The sequence below is a fragment of the Amblyraja radiata genome, chromosome 8 (assembly GCF_010909765.2).
Source record: "Amblyraja radiata isolate CabotCenter1 chromosome 8, sAmbRad1.1.pri, whole genome shotgun sequence".
Classification (NCBI taxonomy): domain Eukaryota; kingdom Metazoa; phylum Chordata; class Chondrichthyes; order Rajiformes; family Rajidae; genus Amblyraja; species Amblyraja radiata.
The window spans coordinates 63,498,414-63,515,598 of NC_045963.1; the positions used below are offsets into that span (position 1 = coordinate 63,498,414).

At 48.9% G+C, this 17,185-nt stretch overlaps 1 protein-coding gene across 1 annotated transcript; it reads right to left on the minus strand.

Moving 5' to 3' along the window:
- On the minus strand, positions 1–11,984 carry LOC116976308. Its single transcript, XM_033026080.1, has 3 exons — positions 11,762–11,984; positions 2,602–3,106; positions 1–636 (listed from the first exon to the last, which is right to left on the minus strand). The coding sequence occupies exons 2-3, from the start codon at positions 3,083–3,085 to the stop codon at positions 131–133; spliced, it is 990 nt and encodes a 329-aa protein (XP_032881971.1). The 5' UTR covers positions 3,086–3,106; positions 11,762–11,984; the 3' UTR covers positions 1–130.
- Between the last annotated feature and the right edge of the window lie 5,201 nt (positions 11,985–17,185).

Below are 17,185 nucleotides of genomic sequence, written 5' to 3' on the forward strand. Positions count from 1 at the left end.
TTTCCGCGCTGTATCTCTAAACTAAACCAAACTAAAAAAAGATAACTTGGAAATGCTCAGCAGGTCAGGTAGCATCTGTCGTGAGAGAATGTACAATCTAATGTTACAGCCAGAAGTGATGCATCTTCCATCAGAATTGGTCCTCAGTTTGTGCCTGCTTGCTTTCTTGCAGGCTGGGTAGTGTGGCTGCTATGGAGTGCAGGACTGTGTGGACTTGTGTTGCCGTCAGCAGGAACTCGTTGCCTGCCACTTGCCGCTGAACATGTTCACAGGCCTCGACTATCAGTGGCACCAGTTGGTCCAGACTGTACAGGTTCTGGCTCTGAACATTCATTACCCTCAGCAACCCACGAAGGGTGGACAGGTACTGGAAACAGTTCTTGAGATTACACTGCATGCTGCCCAGTGAGATATGCAGCTGTCTGATCTTCGACATCTCTTCCTTCACCCCACTCAATGTCTCGGTGGCCTTCTCCGCTTCCTTCTCTAGCTCCGGCACCCGCCTGTCAATTCGATTCATCTCCTCCTTGTTCTTCTTGATGCTGGCGGTCACTTGGCAAACCTCCTCCCAGGCTTCCTCCACTTCTAGCTTCCTGTACACGTGCTCTTTCTCAAAGGCAACTGCCATAGGGATACCTGCAAGAGAAGACATATGGTCTGCTCGTGTTCATCGGTACGACATCGAGTATTAGACTCATGTTGCAGCTTTATAAAATATTGGTCAAGCCACATTTGGAGTATTGTGTGCAGTTCTGGATGCCCCTTTATAGGAAGAATATGGACACTTTGGAGGGAGTTTACCAGGATGCTGCCTAGATTAGAGGGTATTACCCATAAGGAAACGTTTGAACAAACGTGGATTACTTTCTCTGGTGTATTGGTGGTTAAAGGGAGACCTGGTGGAAGTTTATAAAATTGTGGGAGGTATAGATGAGGTAAGCAGTCAGAACCTTTCTCCTGGGTGGAAATGTCAAAGATCAGAGGGCATGGCTTTAAGGTCAGAGAGAGAAAGTATAAAGGAGCTGTGCGGGACATGTTTTTTTACATAGAGCGTTGTAGGGGCTTGGAATGCACAAAGGGGTAGGGGTGGGGCAGAGATGATAGTGCTGTTTAAGAGGCTTTTAGATATGCACATAATTATGCAAGAAATGGAGGAATATGGATCACATGCAGGCATTTGCTATCATGTTCAGCATGGGCATGTGGGCTGAAGGGCCTGTTCCTCTGCTGTACTGTTCTGTCAAAGTTACCATTCTCCTCAATGTATAATGGCAGAGAAGACCCTCTCTCACATAATCCAGTCACCACCCCTCCTAATAAACCAATTGGGGTGACCACAGGATGGTAGTTTTAAACAGAAGCATCGGCTTGTGATATGAGAGGCATTAATAGTCTAGACAGTCAGAACCTTTTTCCCCAGGGTAGAAATGTCCAACACTAGAGGTCATAGCTATAATATGAAAGGGGAAAAGTTTAATGGAGATGTTCGGGGCAAGGTTTTTTTTTAGTTTTTTTTTTTTTACACAGAGTGTAGCGAGGTCTGGAACGCTTTGCCAGTGGTGGTGGAGGAGGCAGATACGAATACGGTGTCTAAAAGGTTTTTGGATAGGCACATGGAAATACAATGGATAGACGGATATGGATCATGTACAGGCAGATGAGATCAGTTTAACCAGGCATCATGTTCAGCACAAACATAGTGTACCGTTCTATGATGCCAAATATCAATGTAGAGGGGCAGGAGCAGGCCATGGGTCACATGATATGGAACAAGTGTTGTGGGCCGTGGGGATTCACTTGGTCAAGTTTCCAGATGGTGGAGGATGTTTTCCAAGCAGAAATGTATTGGGTGAATGAGGACAGAAGGTATGGATGAATCTTTCAGCGGCTGTTGATGTGTGGTGGTGTAGAACAGTCTCCCTGAGTGGTCATACTCCTTCAGCCACAAGGATCTGTGGTGGCACCTGGCATAGCTGATAGCACTAGCGACCCCGATTCAATCTTGTCCTCTTGCACTGTCTGTGTGGAGTTTGCACATTCTTCCTTTGGATTTCCCTCTGGTGCTCCGATTCCCTCCCAAGGGTTGTGGATTGGTGGGTTTAGTTTAGTTTAGATACAGCACGGAAACAGGCCCTTCAGCCCATGCCAAACAGTGATCCCCATATACTAGCACTATCCTTCACACCAGGGATAATTTACAATTCTTACCAAAGCCAATTAACCAACAAACCTGTTTGGAATGTGGGAGGAAACCGGAGCTCCCAGAGAAAACCCATGCGGTGAAGGAAAGAAGGTACAAACTCCATACACACAGCACCCGCTGTCAGGATTTCTGGGTCTTTGGTACTGTCTGGCGGGAACTCTATGGCAGTGCCACTGTGCCACCCAATTAGTTGCTGTGTGATTATCCTCGGTGTGTACGTGTGTAGGAGAACCTGGGGGGTGAGGGGAGGGGAGTTTAATGGGATGTGGGGAGAACAGCTTCCATGGAATATTAGTGAATGGGGATGCTTTGAGTGCTACTTGGACTCAATGGACTGAATGGACTCCTATCTTGTTTTGGAAATGTGAACATTTGTGTTCTGAGGTGCTGCCACTTACCAATACATGGGATAACGAAGGACAGACCAATTCCTATGTCTCTCCCCGTCCGCTTCTCTCCCCGTTTGGCCCTGGCTGCAGCCAGCGACTGCTTTGCTTGCTTGAGCCACACGGCGGCACTTTGGACCTGACCTTCAGCCTGTTCCCGCCGAGCGGCCAGGTCCTCCAGCTGCTCCCGTGTGGATGCGAGGCCGGCTTGCAGCTCTTCCTGCCTCTTGCTCCACCTGCCCCATTGTGATATCAGCTCTTCGCAAGCCTTGTCGACGAGGCCAACGACAGTGCCGGCGGCCTCCTCTGCCGCCAGCGTCCCCGTGTGTGCACCTTCAACCTCGCCCTTGATGTCCTCACACATGGAGTCGCTGAGTTCCCCCGAAGGCGCGTTGACCACGAATTCCAGCAAGGACAACAAGCTAGAGATCCCTTTGAGGAAGTGGGGCAGTGTTGCCTCTTCAAAGTTCCGCTGGTACTTCTCATGGTCCTCCATTGGGCTTTGGATTAGCTGAGGTTGACAGAAACAATGAATCTTAGTCACTATCGTTTGACCGTAGAAGCTAAATCTGCTGACATTGACAGCGCAGTTGCCAATCGGCACTTCCTAAATACAGCAAGAGCACACGTCACACTGTCGAGAGCAAAGGGCCAGAACTCAGGGCAACAGCTTGCAATAGGAGCAGCTGGACCAGGATACCCTGATAGAGAAGCAAAGGGAAGTCAGAGAGGTAGGAGATAGGCAGGCATGACCAGAGTTAAAATCAAACGGATGAGGAAGCAGAGAAGAGGAACGGCCTATTCTTGTTATCTTCAGGAAACTAGCTGAGCTACGCATAGAATGTGGAGCAGTACAGCACAGCTCTTTTGGCCCACAATGTCGGTGTCAATTAATTTCTGCCCTCAGGTGATCCATACCATTTATTCCCTACATATCCGTGTACCCATCTAAAAATCTCTTAAATGCTTCTATGGTATCTCATTCCACCACTGGTCCAGGCAGCACATTCCAGGCACTCACTACTCTCTAAGTAAAACAAAACTCGCCCCTCACATCTCCTATAAACTTTTTCTCTTTTCTTAAAGGTATGCCCTCCAGTCCAAGACGTGTCCAATCTGGGTAAAACATTCTGACTGTCTACCCTGTCATTGCTGCTCAGAATTGTATACTTCTATAAAGTAGTGCTTTTGTCGGGGCCTGGGTTGTACAGGGAAGGACTCATGCTGCCTGGGACATGAATATTGCACCGAATCAGTTCTAAGGATCTGTTCCCCAAATCCCAAGCAAGGTATCTAGGAGAGAGAGCTATGCAGCACAGAAACAGGCCCTTAGATCAACTTGTCCATGCCAAACAAGATGGCATTTCTGAGCAGGTCCCACGACTGCATTTGCCCCATAGCCGCCAAAACCTTTCCTATCCACATCTCTGTCCTAATGTTTTTTAATAGTCTTGGTTTTATCCACTTTGACTGGAGCTTGACTAATGTTGTACCATTTTTTGGGAAAGAAGGCGAGGACAAAGCACAGAATAACAGGTCGGTGAGCCTGATGTCAGAGGTGGGAGATATTGGAGGGATTTTGAGGGAAAGGATCTATCAGGATTCTAGAGAGCGTAAGAAAATGAGAGGTGGTCCCATTGAAATATACAAATCTTTTACCTGATTTGACAAGGGGAGATGTGGATTGACGTTTCCTCAGGCTGGGCTCTCAGAATAAGGGGTCACAGAGTTGACACAAAATGTCATCACCCAGGGTGTGGTGAATTGTTCGAATTCTCTCCTCCAGAGGGTGCTGGAGGTTGTCACTGAGTGAGTTTAAAACAGATATTGATAGTTTTGGGGGATATGGGATTAGTGCAGGAATGTGGTGCTGAGATAAAACATCGCATGATCATATTGAAAGGTGGAACAAGTGCAAGCGGCAGAATGGCCTCCTCCTGCTTCTATTATGTGAGTGAGAAGAAAGAGATGGATTGATGGAGTTTTTCAGAAGTGAGAAAACAGAGCAATTAGGGCTGCACGGTGGTGCAGCGGTAGAGTTGCGGCCTTACTGTGCCAGAGACTCGAGTTCAATCCTGACTATGGGTGCTGTCTGTACGGAGTTTGTACACTCTCCCTGTGACCATGTGGATTTTCTCCGAGTGCTCTGGGTTTCTCCTACATTCCAAAGACGTACAGGTTTGTAGGTTTAGTGACTGGTCATCGCGGACTTGGTGGCCCCAAAGGCCTGTTTCTGCACTGTATCTCTAAAGTCTAAAGCCTAAAAGCAAACTGACAGAGGTGGAGACACAAGAGACCGACACAAGAAACTGCAGATGCTGGAATCTGAACAAGGGTACCGACCTGAAATGTCACATGACCATTCCCTCCCCAGATGCTGCCTGAGCCACTGAGTTTCTGCAGCTTTTTGTGATTTGAATCTGACTGAGGTGTCTCTAGTGAGGAAGAGGCAGCATGGTGACAAACTACTCTAGTGGTGAGAGGATTGAGAATAAGCGACAATAGATACAGGCCAATTGTGGAATAGTATGAAGTGAAGGGGTTTCAGTTTTGCCATTGACCACAAAAGAGTTTTACAGCTGTCGGCATGTCCAAAAAAAATGTTATATATAGACTCTGGGTCAGTTTCGCTATATATACTGTGTTGATCAAAAGGAGAAACTGAACCTCAGTGAAACTTATAAGTGCAGGTTCTGGGTTGGCTGGTGGAAGAACCAGGAATCCAGTAAAAATCAGCTTGAGCAATGGTAAAAGAAGAAACGTCTTGCTCCCAAAATGTTAGTTCTGTTTCTCTTTCCGCCTGTCGAGCGTTTCCATCATTTCCTGCTTTTATGGTGGGCTGAGTGGCTACTGTAAGATCAGGGGGTTGGGGTGGAGGGGGGGGGGGGGGGGCTGTAGCAGGAGAATAGGGGTGAGGGGAGAATTGGGGGGGGGGGGGGGGGAGGGGGGAGGGGGTAAGTGGATGGTCATATGACGGAGAATGAGGAATGGGACTAAGGGATTCCTGAGAGCTGGCAAAGATTCAAGGGACTGAAAAGCCTCTTTCCACCTTGTATGGAAAATATGAAAGACATAAATGTGAAAATAGATCAAAGAGATAAGTGAACTAACTGTCCATTAATGAGGGTTTACGGTAGACCGCTGACTATCCAAAGGCATGGTCTCAGTGTTGTTGGTGGCACGGTGACACCGCTGGTAGTGCCAGTGTCTCACAGCTCCAGAGACTTGTTGGACCTCTGGTGCTCTCTGTGTGGGCTTTGCATGGTCACCTTGTGACCATGTGGATTGCCTCTGGATGCACCAGTTTCCTCTCAAAGAAATAGGTTTATGTGTAATTGGTCACTGCATAATGTCCCCAATGCATAGAATATGGACAGCTGATAGGAATGTGGGGAACATATAATGGGATAATATAGTCCAAATTCAATATAAATGGCTGGTAAGTGCTCAGAGGTCTGAAAGGCCAGTTTCCACGCACTTTGACTTCAATACTGACCATCACATCCTGGCATCTTAGACCTTCCAAGCACAGAGGATCATGCAATTGGATGGCTAATGGTCGACACAGACACGTTGTGTTGAAGAGCCTATTTCCTTGCTGTGTCGCTCCATGACTATGTTATTTTCTGTAATCACTGACCCTCATTAAGCAGCCAAATGCGTGATCCATTCTGTGTCTGCCCTTCGCCTTTTGTCACAAAGATTCATTCTGTATCCAACTCTTAGTCACCCACATAAAGCAGTCTTTGTGTGACAGTCCTTTCTTGTCTGCAACAAGTCCCGGTCTCCCTGAATGAGCCTTTATGTAGGACAAATTTTGCCAGCGAGAGAGATTTTCCCATCATTAGTACAGTGCAATGAGCGTGCATTTTTCGTCCTGGCCTGGTTTTAGGGTTCCATTTAAACCCGACTGTCGCTCACCATTGATTCTATCCTGTGAGTCTCAATCAGCAGCTAAATGTTCAGACGATAAGTGCCGCTGTTGGAGAAGGCGGGAATACTCGCTGACCAAACACCAGGCCGCGGAAAGCAGCATGATTACCAGCATGGACAAATTGGGCCGAAGGGCCTGCCATTGGGCCTTCTGACTGTGACATTGCAGAGAAAGCGGAGCAAAACATAGCTGGAAATACAATCCCAACATCTTGGAAAACTGCAGCAGATACTGGGAAGAGCTAACATTCTTATCAATCAATTACAGAATTGTCGGGGTACAAAATAAGGCCACTCAGCCTTGCTGAGAATGTATTCCGTGGACCGTTCCCACTTCCTTGTTCAAGGGCTGTAGCTCTAAAAATCTTGGCCCTTTAAATGCTCATGCAAGGATATGGAATATAGAACACTACAGCATAGGAAAAGCCCCTTCGGCCCATGCCATTTATGCCGACCACGACGTCAATTTAAAATGCATATGGACTATATATAACTCTCCATTTCCGGTTCGATCAAATCTTTGACTAAAAGTCTCTTAAACATTGCTATCTATTCTGCTTCAATCTTCACCCCTTTCAGTATGTTCCAGGCACCTACCACTCTCTGTGCAAAAAACTCCTGTTCGTCAATCTCATTTAAACTTTTGTCCTCTCACCTTTAAAGATATGTCCTCCCATATCCGAAGCATTTCTTACTTGTGGTAATGGTCTCTGCCTCCGTCAGCTGTCTGACAGAGAAATCAAGGTCACCACAACTCATTGAGTGAAATTATTTTCATTGCCCCAAGTTGTTTTTCCAGTTCCCTTCCGTCTGTATGACTCCTATTCCCTAGTTGCCACCTAACCTAACAACCCAACTCCAACTGGCAACACTTTCTCCTCCTTCACTCCAACAGATCACAGAACATAGAATAATACACCACATGTACAGACCGTTTGACCCACAATGTCTGTGCCAATCACGATAAACCATAAAATAAAACGAACCTGGACTTGAACCAAGGTCTCAACACAGATGGGGCAGGAGGTGGTGATGAATTACTCTACAAGAGGTGGTGATGAATTACTTTCTCCACTCACACGGGGACTCGTATGTGCTTCTGATTCATGGCTTCAAGTTTCTCAATGCCACCCTGAACACGCCTTCCCCACTTTGAGTGGTCTGGGCCAGGGATTCCCAGGAGTAGGAATGCTGCTTTTCTTCAAGGAAACTTTGAGAGCCTGCCTGAATTTTTCCTGTATCCTATGAGAGTTTGGAACAGAATGTTTGTTCTGGAAGTGATTGGGACTGCATATCCTGCCCAACATATCTGACTATGTGGAACTACAGGCTCAATGCTAGGAGAAGATACTGGGAGAAGATACTGATGCTAGAATCATGATCAAAGCACAAAGTGCTGGAGGAACACCGCAGGCCAGGCAGCATCTTTCTGAACTTTCTGACGGAGCGACCGCAGGCAGTGAGACTGGGCCCGCACCTGTCCTCCACTATCACCCTGAGCACCGGCACACCACAGGGCTGTGTACTAAGCCCCATGCTCTACTCCCTCTTCACTCACGACTGTGTTCCTGCATTCGACACCAACACCATCGTGAAGTTTGCAGACGACACAACAGTGATTGGGCTGATCACCAACGGTGATGAAACAAAATACAGGGCGGAGGTGCAGAACCTGGCGGACTGGTGCACACATAACAACTTGTCACTAAACACCTCCAAGACCAAGGAGCTGATTCTTACTTACTTACTCCTACTTACCCCTGGACCATGACCCCACTGACGAGCACCAGGCCACCATCTCCAGCACCATCACCGACTTCATCAACTCCAATGCCCTACCCGACCGAGCCTCCAACCTCATCGTTCCCCAGCCCCGCACGGCCCGATTTTACCTTCTCCCCAAAATCCACAAACCTGACTGTCCCGGAAGACCCATTGTCTCTGCCTGTTCTGTCCCACCGAACCCATTTCCAAATACCTTGACTCCATCCTATCCCCCTTGATTAAATCCCTCCCTTCCTATGTTCAAGACACCTCAGACACTCTCCGCCGCTTCCACGCATTCCATTCTCTAGGCCCTCACCCCCTCATCTTCATCATGGATGTCCAGTCACTCTACACCTCCATCCCCCACCAGGATGGTCTCAAAGCCCTCCGGTTCTTCCTCGACCGGAGAAGCAACCTATACCCAGCCACTGACACTCTCCTCCGCCTAGCGGAGCTGGTCCTTACCCTCAATAACTTCACGTTTGACTCCTCCCATTTCCTCCAAATACAAGGCGTAGCTATGGGCACACGCATGGGCCCCAGCTACGCCTGCCTATTTGTCGGTTACGTCGAGCATTCCTTGTTCAATACGTACCAGGGCCCCATCCCCGACCTCTACCTCCATTACATTGATGACTGCTTTGGTGCCACCTCCTGCACCCACACACAACTGACTGACTTCATCCACTTCACCACTAACTTCCATCTGGCACTCAAATACACCTGGACCATTTCCGACACTTCCCTACCATTCCTTGACCTCACTATCTCCATTGCAGGTGATAGACTTCTGACCGACATCCACTATAAACCCACTGACTCCCATGGCTATCTGGACTATACTTCTTCCCACCCTGCTTCCTGTAAGGACTCCATCCCCTAATCCCAATTCCTCCGTCTACGCCGCATCTGCTCCACGGATGAGGCGTTCCACACCAGGACATCTGAAATGTCCTCATTATTCAGGGAACGGGGGTTCCCCTCCTCCACCATAGATGAGGCTCGCACCAGGGTCTCTTCCATATCCCGCAACACTGCTCTCTCTCCCCATCCCCCCACTCGTAACAAGGGCAGAGTCCCCCTAGTCCTCACCTTTCACCCCACCAGCCGTCACATACAAAAAGTTATCCTCCGTCAGTTTCGCCACCTAAAACGTGACCCCACCACTCGCCACATCTCCCCATCTCCCCCCATATCTGCCTTCCGCAAAGACCGCTCCCTCCATAACTCCCTTGTCAATTCTTCCCTTCCCTCTCGTACCACCCCCTCCCCGGGCACTTTCCCTTGCAACCGCAAGAGATGCAACACTTGTCCCTTTACCTCCCCCCTCGACTCCGTTCAAGGACCCAAGCAGTCGTTCCAGGTGCGACAGAGGTTTACCTGCATCTCCTCCAACCTCATCTATTGCATCCGCTGCTCTAGATGTCAGCAGATCTATATCGGTGAGACCAAGTGGAGGTTGGGCGATCGTTTCGCCGAACACCTCCGCTCGGTCCGCAATAACCAAGCTGACCTCCCGGTGGCTCAGCACTTCAACTCCCCCTCCCACTCCGTCTCCGACCTCTCTGTCCTGGGTCTCCTCCATGGCCACAGCGAGCAGCACCGGAAATTGGAGGAACAGCACCTCATATTCCGCTTGGGGAGTCTGAATCCTGGTGGCATGAACATCGAATTCTCCCAATTTTGTTAGTCCTTGCTATCTCCTCCCCTCCTCAGTCCCCCTGCTGTCTCCTACCATCCCCCCAGCCTTCGGGCTCCTCCTCCTTTTTCCTTTCTTGTCCGCGTCCGCGCCCCCCCCCCCCCCACCATCAGTCTGAAGAAGGGTTTAGGCCCGAAACGTTGCCTATTTCCTTCGCTCCATAGATGCTGCTGCACCCGCTGAGTTTCTCCAGCTTTTTTGTGTACCTTCGATTTTCCAGCATCTGCAGTTCCTTCTTAAACCCCAAGGAGCTGATTATTGACTTCAGGAGGTCCCATAATGGAGAATACGCCCCAATCTCCATTTACGGGGAAAGTGTGGAGAGAGTGTCCAGCTTTAAGTTTCTGGGCACTCACATTTCAGAGGACCTCACATGGTCCACCAACACCGCTGCGCTGGTCAAGAAGGCACAGCAATGACTGTTCTTCCTGAGGACATTAAAAAAAACTGGTCTGCCCCAACAGCTGCTGACAACGTTCTACCGCTGCACCACAGAGAGCATATTAACGTATGGCATCTCTGTGTGGTATCTCAGCTGCACGGAGGCGGAGAGGAGAGCTCTTCAGCGCGTCGTCCACAGAGCGCAGAGGATCATTGGGACAGAGCTACCAGCCTTGGAGGGCATCTACCACACCTGTGCCTCAGGAAGGCCGTCAGCATCCATGAAGACTCATCACACCCCTGTAACGGACTGTTTGAACTACTTCCCTCCGGCAGACGTTACAAGGCCTTCCACGCCCGTACCTCCAGACTCAGAAACAGCTTTATTCCAAGAGCTATAGCGGCTCTGAACCGGCCCTGCTGAGTTTATGTATTATGACAAGTAGAGTGAAAAACGTTTAGTTGCGTGCTATGTGTCCCTATCCGTTCCGTGTCCCGCTATCATCGCTGTACTGGGCGGGCTATGTCCCTGTGTCCCAGCCGGACCGTAGCCCTCAACCACTTTACCCATCCCAGGCATCGAGTCTCTCCCTTTTCCATGAGGATCGTGTGCCCTGCCGTCCATGTACTTTTCTGTGTCCCTTTGATTTTTGTTTTAGAAATACAGCGCGGAAACGACAAGCGAGGACTATCTAGCTTTAGCCTCCACACTAGGGACAATTTACAGTTATTACCTTAGTAAATTAACCTACAAACCTGGAGTATGCGTGGAGTTGGGGGGTTGGGGTGATCTGAGAAACCGGAGAAAACCCACGCGGTCACAGGGAGAACACACAAACTCCGTACAGATAGCGCCCGCAGTCAGGATCGAACCCGGGTGTCAGGCGCTGTAAATGCAGTTAAGCTACCGCTGCGCTACTGTGTGCCATATCCCAAACCTATCGAGATATTCACCTGACCCGTGCACTATTGAACTTCCCGGGAATTGTACCTGGGAAATAACCGTTAGATCGAGGAGAATAGTCGAAGTTTAGTTTAGTTTAGAGAATATAGCGCGAAAACAGGCCCCTTCGGGCCACAGAGTCCGCGCTGACCAGCGATCCCCGCACATTAACGCTCCCATACACACACACTAGGGACAATTTACATTTATACCAAACAAATTAACCGACATACCTGTACGCCTTTGGAGTGTGGGAGGAAACCGAAGATCTCGGAGAAAAACCAGGCGGTCACGTTAGAAACTCCGTACAGACAGCACCTGTATTCTGGATAGAACCCGGGTCTCCGGCGCCGCTGTAAGACAGCAACTCTACCGCCGCCCAAAGAACGAGGCAGAGGGACAGAGAGGACGGGAGCTAGGGCGCTACAGGGGGCGAGTATCTCTTTCACCTTGATTACAGATGTCCAGCGGGCAACAGTGCGAGCGATGGGTCAGCGACTGGAAGCCGCAACACGGTCAAGGATCCCGTCGAGCGAAGTGTGGTCGAAGTGATCTTTTGCAGAGGGAGCTGGAGCCAGGGGCGGAGTTTGCCGGAAAAAACAGCGACCGAAAATATAAGAGGGAACCAAGAGTAAAGTTAGGGAACTATTGCAGTTTCACAGCGATGGGGGCTGGGGCTTTAATGGAAAGCGCTCGCTGCCGACTGTACAGCTGAGATAAGCCCGGAGAGGGAGGAGGGTGCGGGTGGGGCCGGGAGGAGATTGGTCAGAGGGAAAGAGTGTGAAGCAACGGGCTTCACAGTCAGTGGTAAAGATGTCTGCGAACTTTGGCATCTGGGATAGACACAACATTTTGGAGTCAGGCAGCTTCTCTGGAGAAAGGGAATATGCGACGTTTCGGGTAGAGACCCTTTTTCAGACTGAGAGTCAGGGGAGAGGGATATGAAAAGGCACAAAGATATGAAAAGGCACAAAGAACAAATGAATGAAAGGTACGCAAGGAGTCTGAGGAATGGTCTCGACCCGAAACTTCACCTATTCCTTATCTCCGGAGATGCTGCCTGACCCGCTGAGTTACTCCAGCATTGTGTGTCTATCTTCGGTGTAAACCAGCATCCGCTGTTCCTTCCCACACATTCTGAAAGCTGGAATTGGGAGTGGGAACCAACAAAGGGGACTTTACGTTTTTAGCAAGGTAAAATCAAATTACTTACACCGGATTCAAATGTCGTGGGGTTGATAATGAAGACCCACGCTGGCGTGGGATGGAGGGATGGAGGGAGGGAGGGATGGAGGGATGGAGGGATGGAGGGATGGAGGGAGGGATGGATGGAGGGATGGAGGGATGGTTGGTTGGTTGGTTGTCGCGGTGTGGCAGGCTACACAATGCTGCGGCACAATGCCTGGGATCCGGGATAGTCGAGACTAGAGCCATAGTCATACACACAGCACGAAAACAGGCCCTTCGGCCCAACTCGTCCATGCCAACCAAGATGGCCCATGAGGCTGGTCCCACTTGCCCGCGTTTGGCCCATATTTCTTCAGTCAGAAGGTGGTAAATCTGCAGATTTCAGGCGGAAGTGGAGGACGTCATTGGGTATGTTTAAGTCATCGATTGCCAGATTATTGATTGGGTTACTAGTGGTTATGGGGAGAACGCATGAGAATGCTAAGGAGGAAAGGTAGATCAGCCATGATTGAATGATGGCATAGGCATGATGGGCCGAATGGTCTAATTCTGATCCTATAACTTGTATGTCCTTCAAACCTTTCCTATCCATGCACCTGTCCAAATGTCTTTTAAAATGCTGTTATTGCACCTGCTTCAATTAACTCTTCAGGTAGATAGACACAAAAGGGTGGAGTAACTCAGCCGGTCTGACGGCATCTCTGGAGAAAACGAATAGGTGACGTTAATGGCCGAGACCCTTCTTCAGACTGAAAAGCAGGGCGAAGGGAAACGAGAGATAAAGGCAGTGATATCCGGAGAGAAAGAACAAATGAATGAAAGGTATGCAAAGAAGTAACAATGATAAAGGAATCAGGCCGTTTTAGCTGTGGGCTTGGTGAAAACGAGTGATATTTCTCGTTTCCCTTTCCCCTGACTCTCAGTCCGAAGAAGGGTCTTGACCTAAAACGTCACCTATTCCTTTTCTCCAGAGATACTGTCTGACCACTGAGTTATTGCAGCTTTTTGTGTATTTCTTCAATTTAAACCAGCATCTGCGGTTCCTTTCTACATAACTCTTCGGATAGATAGTTTAATATACCCACCACCATCTGAGTTAAAAAGTAGCCCCTCAGTTTAATATTAAATCTTCCTCACCGTAAATATACATTCTCTTGTTTTTTAATGTCTCTTCCCTGGGTAAAAGATTATGTGCTTTCACCCCATTAATTTCCCTCATGATTTTATACACCTCTATAAGATAATAGACAATTGTCTATTATTGTCTATTGTCTATTGATTTTATACACCTCTTTAAGATCATCCCTCATAGAGTCATAGAGTGATACAGTGTGGAAACAGGCTCTTTGGGCCCAACTCGCCAACACCGGCCAACAACGTCCCAGCTACACGAGTCCCACTTACCTGCAGTTGGTCCATATCCCTCCAAACCTGTCCTATCCATGTACCTGTCTAATTGTTTCTTAAATAATGGGATAGTCCCAGCCTCAACTACCTCCTCTGGCAGCCTGTTCCATACACCCACCACCCTTGGTGAGAAAATGTTACCCCTCGGATTCCTATTAAATCTTTTCCCCTCCACCTTGGCCCTCGATTCCCCTACTCTGGGCAAAATACTCTGTGCATCTACCCAATCTATTCCTCTCATGATTTTGCATACCTCTATATGATCTCCCCTCATCCTCCTGTGCCCCATGGAATAGAGACCCAGCCTACTCAAATGCTCCCTATAGCTCACACCCTCTAGTCCTGGGAACATCCTCGTAAATCTTTTCTGAACCCTTTCAAGCTTGACAATATCTCTCCTATAACATGGTGCCCAGAACTGACCAGAATATTCTAAATGCGACCTTACCAACGTCTTATACAACTGCAACATAACCTCCCAACTTCTATACTCAATACTCTGACTGATGAAGGCCAAAGTGCCAAATGCCTTTTTGAGCATTGTATCTACCTGCGACTTGACCTTCAAGGAACATTGCACCTGTACTCCTAGATCCCTCTGCTCTACAACACTACCCAGAGGCCTACCATTTACTATGTAGGTCCTGTCCTTGTTCAACATCCCAAAATGCATCACCTCACACTTTTCTGTATTAAATTCCATCAACCATTCCTTCACCCACCTGGCCAACTGGAAGCAATTCTGAGATCACTACTCTGCAGGTGCTGCTTTTCAGTCTTCTACCCAATTCCGTAAATTTTTGTTGCAGAACCTCCTTCCTCTTCCTACCTATATCATCTGTGCCAACATACACAACAACCTCTGGCTGCTCCCCCTCACTGGTGAGGGTGCCGTACAGCCGCTCCGGGGCGTCCTGGACCCTGGCACCAGGGAGGCAACACACCATCCTGGAGTCTCGCCTGCTGCAGCAGAATCTCTTGTCCGCGCCTCTGATGATGGAGTCTCCCACCACTATGGCTCTGCCTGACATCACTCTTCCCCGTTGAGCCTTGGCATCAGGGTTGGAATCACAGCCCTAGCTACCACTCAATCTTGTTGTGTCATCCGCTCCCAAGAGGGTGAACCTGGTTACAATAGGTACAGCCACCGGGGTCTCCTGCACTCCATGTTTACTCCTCTTTCTCATCGTCACCCCCCTTTGCTCTTCATGTATCCTTGGTGTGGCAACCTCACTGAAGGTTTCCCTGATGGGCCTGAGGTCATCCAGCTGCTGCTCCAGTTCCCCAACACGTTCATTCAGGAGCTGCACCTGGACTCAATGTATGCAAGGGTAGATGTCAGAAGCACCAGCAGTGTCCCTGACTTCCCACCTCATGCAGGAAACACACTGTACCAACTTGACTGCCATTTTTTCAGTGGACTAAAAAATCACAAATTTCGAATCAAGTGTGGCATCCTTGCCTCAGCCTCCTTGCCGAAGACTCTTGAGCCAAAGACTGACACTTCACCTCACATAGCACTTCACCTCAGCAAGGCCGTTCCCAACAAGTCGCTCCACCACAGCTGCGCTTATTTTTATCTGCTACCTTATCAAATACTTTAGGACTAATCTGTGAGCTACTTGAACTCTCAGCCTTCAGTACTCCAAGGAATAAAATCCTAGCCTTCTCAACCTCTTCCCATAGCTCAGCGCCTCAAGTCCGGGTAACATCATTGTAAATCTTCTCTGCATTCTTCACAGCCGAATGGCATCCTTCCTATAGCAGGTGGATACAGTTGAGACGAGTTTCACTTGGCAGATTCATGGACAAAGGCTAGAGATGAAAAGGAATGTCAGATAAGAAGAGGGAAATGTAAAGCTAGAAGGAGGGATATAGGTGGAAGGGGACGGGTGGGTGAGTGAGTGGTGGAAGGAAGCAGGATAGTGGTAGAAGTGGGTGTGCACCAAGGTGGGGCTCAGGCTAGTTGGATCTCTGGATAGCTAATCATTTTAACTCACCTTCCCATTCCCATACCAACCTCTCTGTGCTGGGACCTCTCCATTACCAGAGGAAGGACACATATAAATTGGAGGAACAGCACCTCATATTCCGCTTGGCCGACAAAAATGCTGAAGAAACTCAGCGGGTGAGGCAGCATCTATGGAGAGAAGGATTATGCGACGTTTCGGGTCGAGACCCATCTTCAGACTGTGTCGGGGCGAGGGGGGGGGGGGGGGGGGGGCTCTCCCACAGTAGGCTTGTGGGAGAGCTGGGAAGGTGAGGGGGAGAAAGCAAGGACTACCTGAAATTGGAGGTCAATATTCATACTGGGTGTAAGCTACCCAAGTGAAATATGAGGTGCTGTTCCTCCAGTCTGCGCTGGGCCTCACTCTGGCAATGGCGGAGGCCTAGGTTAGAAAGGTCGGATTCGGAATGGGAGCGGGAGTTGAAGTGCTGAGCCACAGGGGAGATGGGATTCTTTATCTCCATAGATGCTGCCTCACCCGCTGAGTTTCTCCAGCATTTTTTTCTACCTTTGATTTTTCCAGCATCTGCAGATCTTTCTTAATAACATAACAGTATGAACATCGAATTCTTCAATGTTGGGTAACATCTTTCTTTGTGTTGAAAGGAATAACAGATGCTGGGATATACCGAAGATAGACACAAAATGCTGGAGTAACTCTGCAGGTTAGGCAGCATCTCTGGAGAAAAGGGACGGGTGACATTTCGGGTCTGAGAAAGGGTCCCAACCCAAAACATTACCCATCCTTTTTCACCAGAGATGCAGCCTGATCCTCTGAGTTACTCCAGCACTATGTGTCTATCTCTCTTCCCGTCTCTCTTTCCTGTGCCCCCCAACCCTTCCTTCACCCCTACCCTAACTCCACCACCCCTCCTCCTCTTCCCCAGCCACCCCCCTCCATTTACCCCATCAGACATCCCTACAAGTGTATGTTGTCGTCTGCAGAAACAAAAACAAATTGCTGGAGGAACTCATCGAGTCAGGCAGCATCTGTGCAGGGAAGTGGACTGACAACATGTACAAGGAATGGAGGGTTGTGGTCTGAGTGCAGGTAGATGGGACTAGGGGAGAATAAGTGTTCGGCACGGACTAGAAGGGCCGAGATGGCCTGTTTCCGTGCTGTAATTGTTATATGGTTATATGGTTTATATGGTACTCTCACAGTTCTGAGGAAGGTTCTTCTCCACTTGACTCAGATCCTCTTCCCACAGACGCTACCTGACTTTCCGAGTCCTGGAGTATTTGCTGTTTTTTTGTAATTTTAATTTCC

Coding starts and splice junctions, on each gene's coding strand:
- LOC116976308 (XM_033026080.1), bottom strand. CDS start 3,085: ATGGAGGACCATGAGAAGTACCAGCGGAACTTTGAAGAGGCAACACTG. Junction 637..2,601: donor CTTCGTTATCCCATGTATTG/GTAAGTGGCAGC, acceptor CTTCTCTTGCAG/GTATCCCTATGGCAGTTGCC.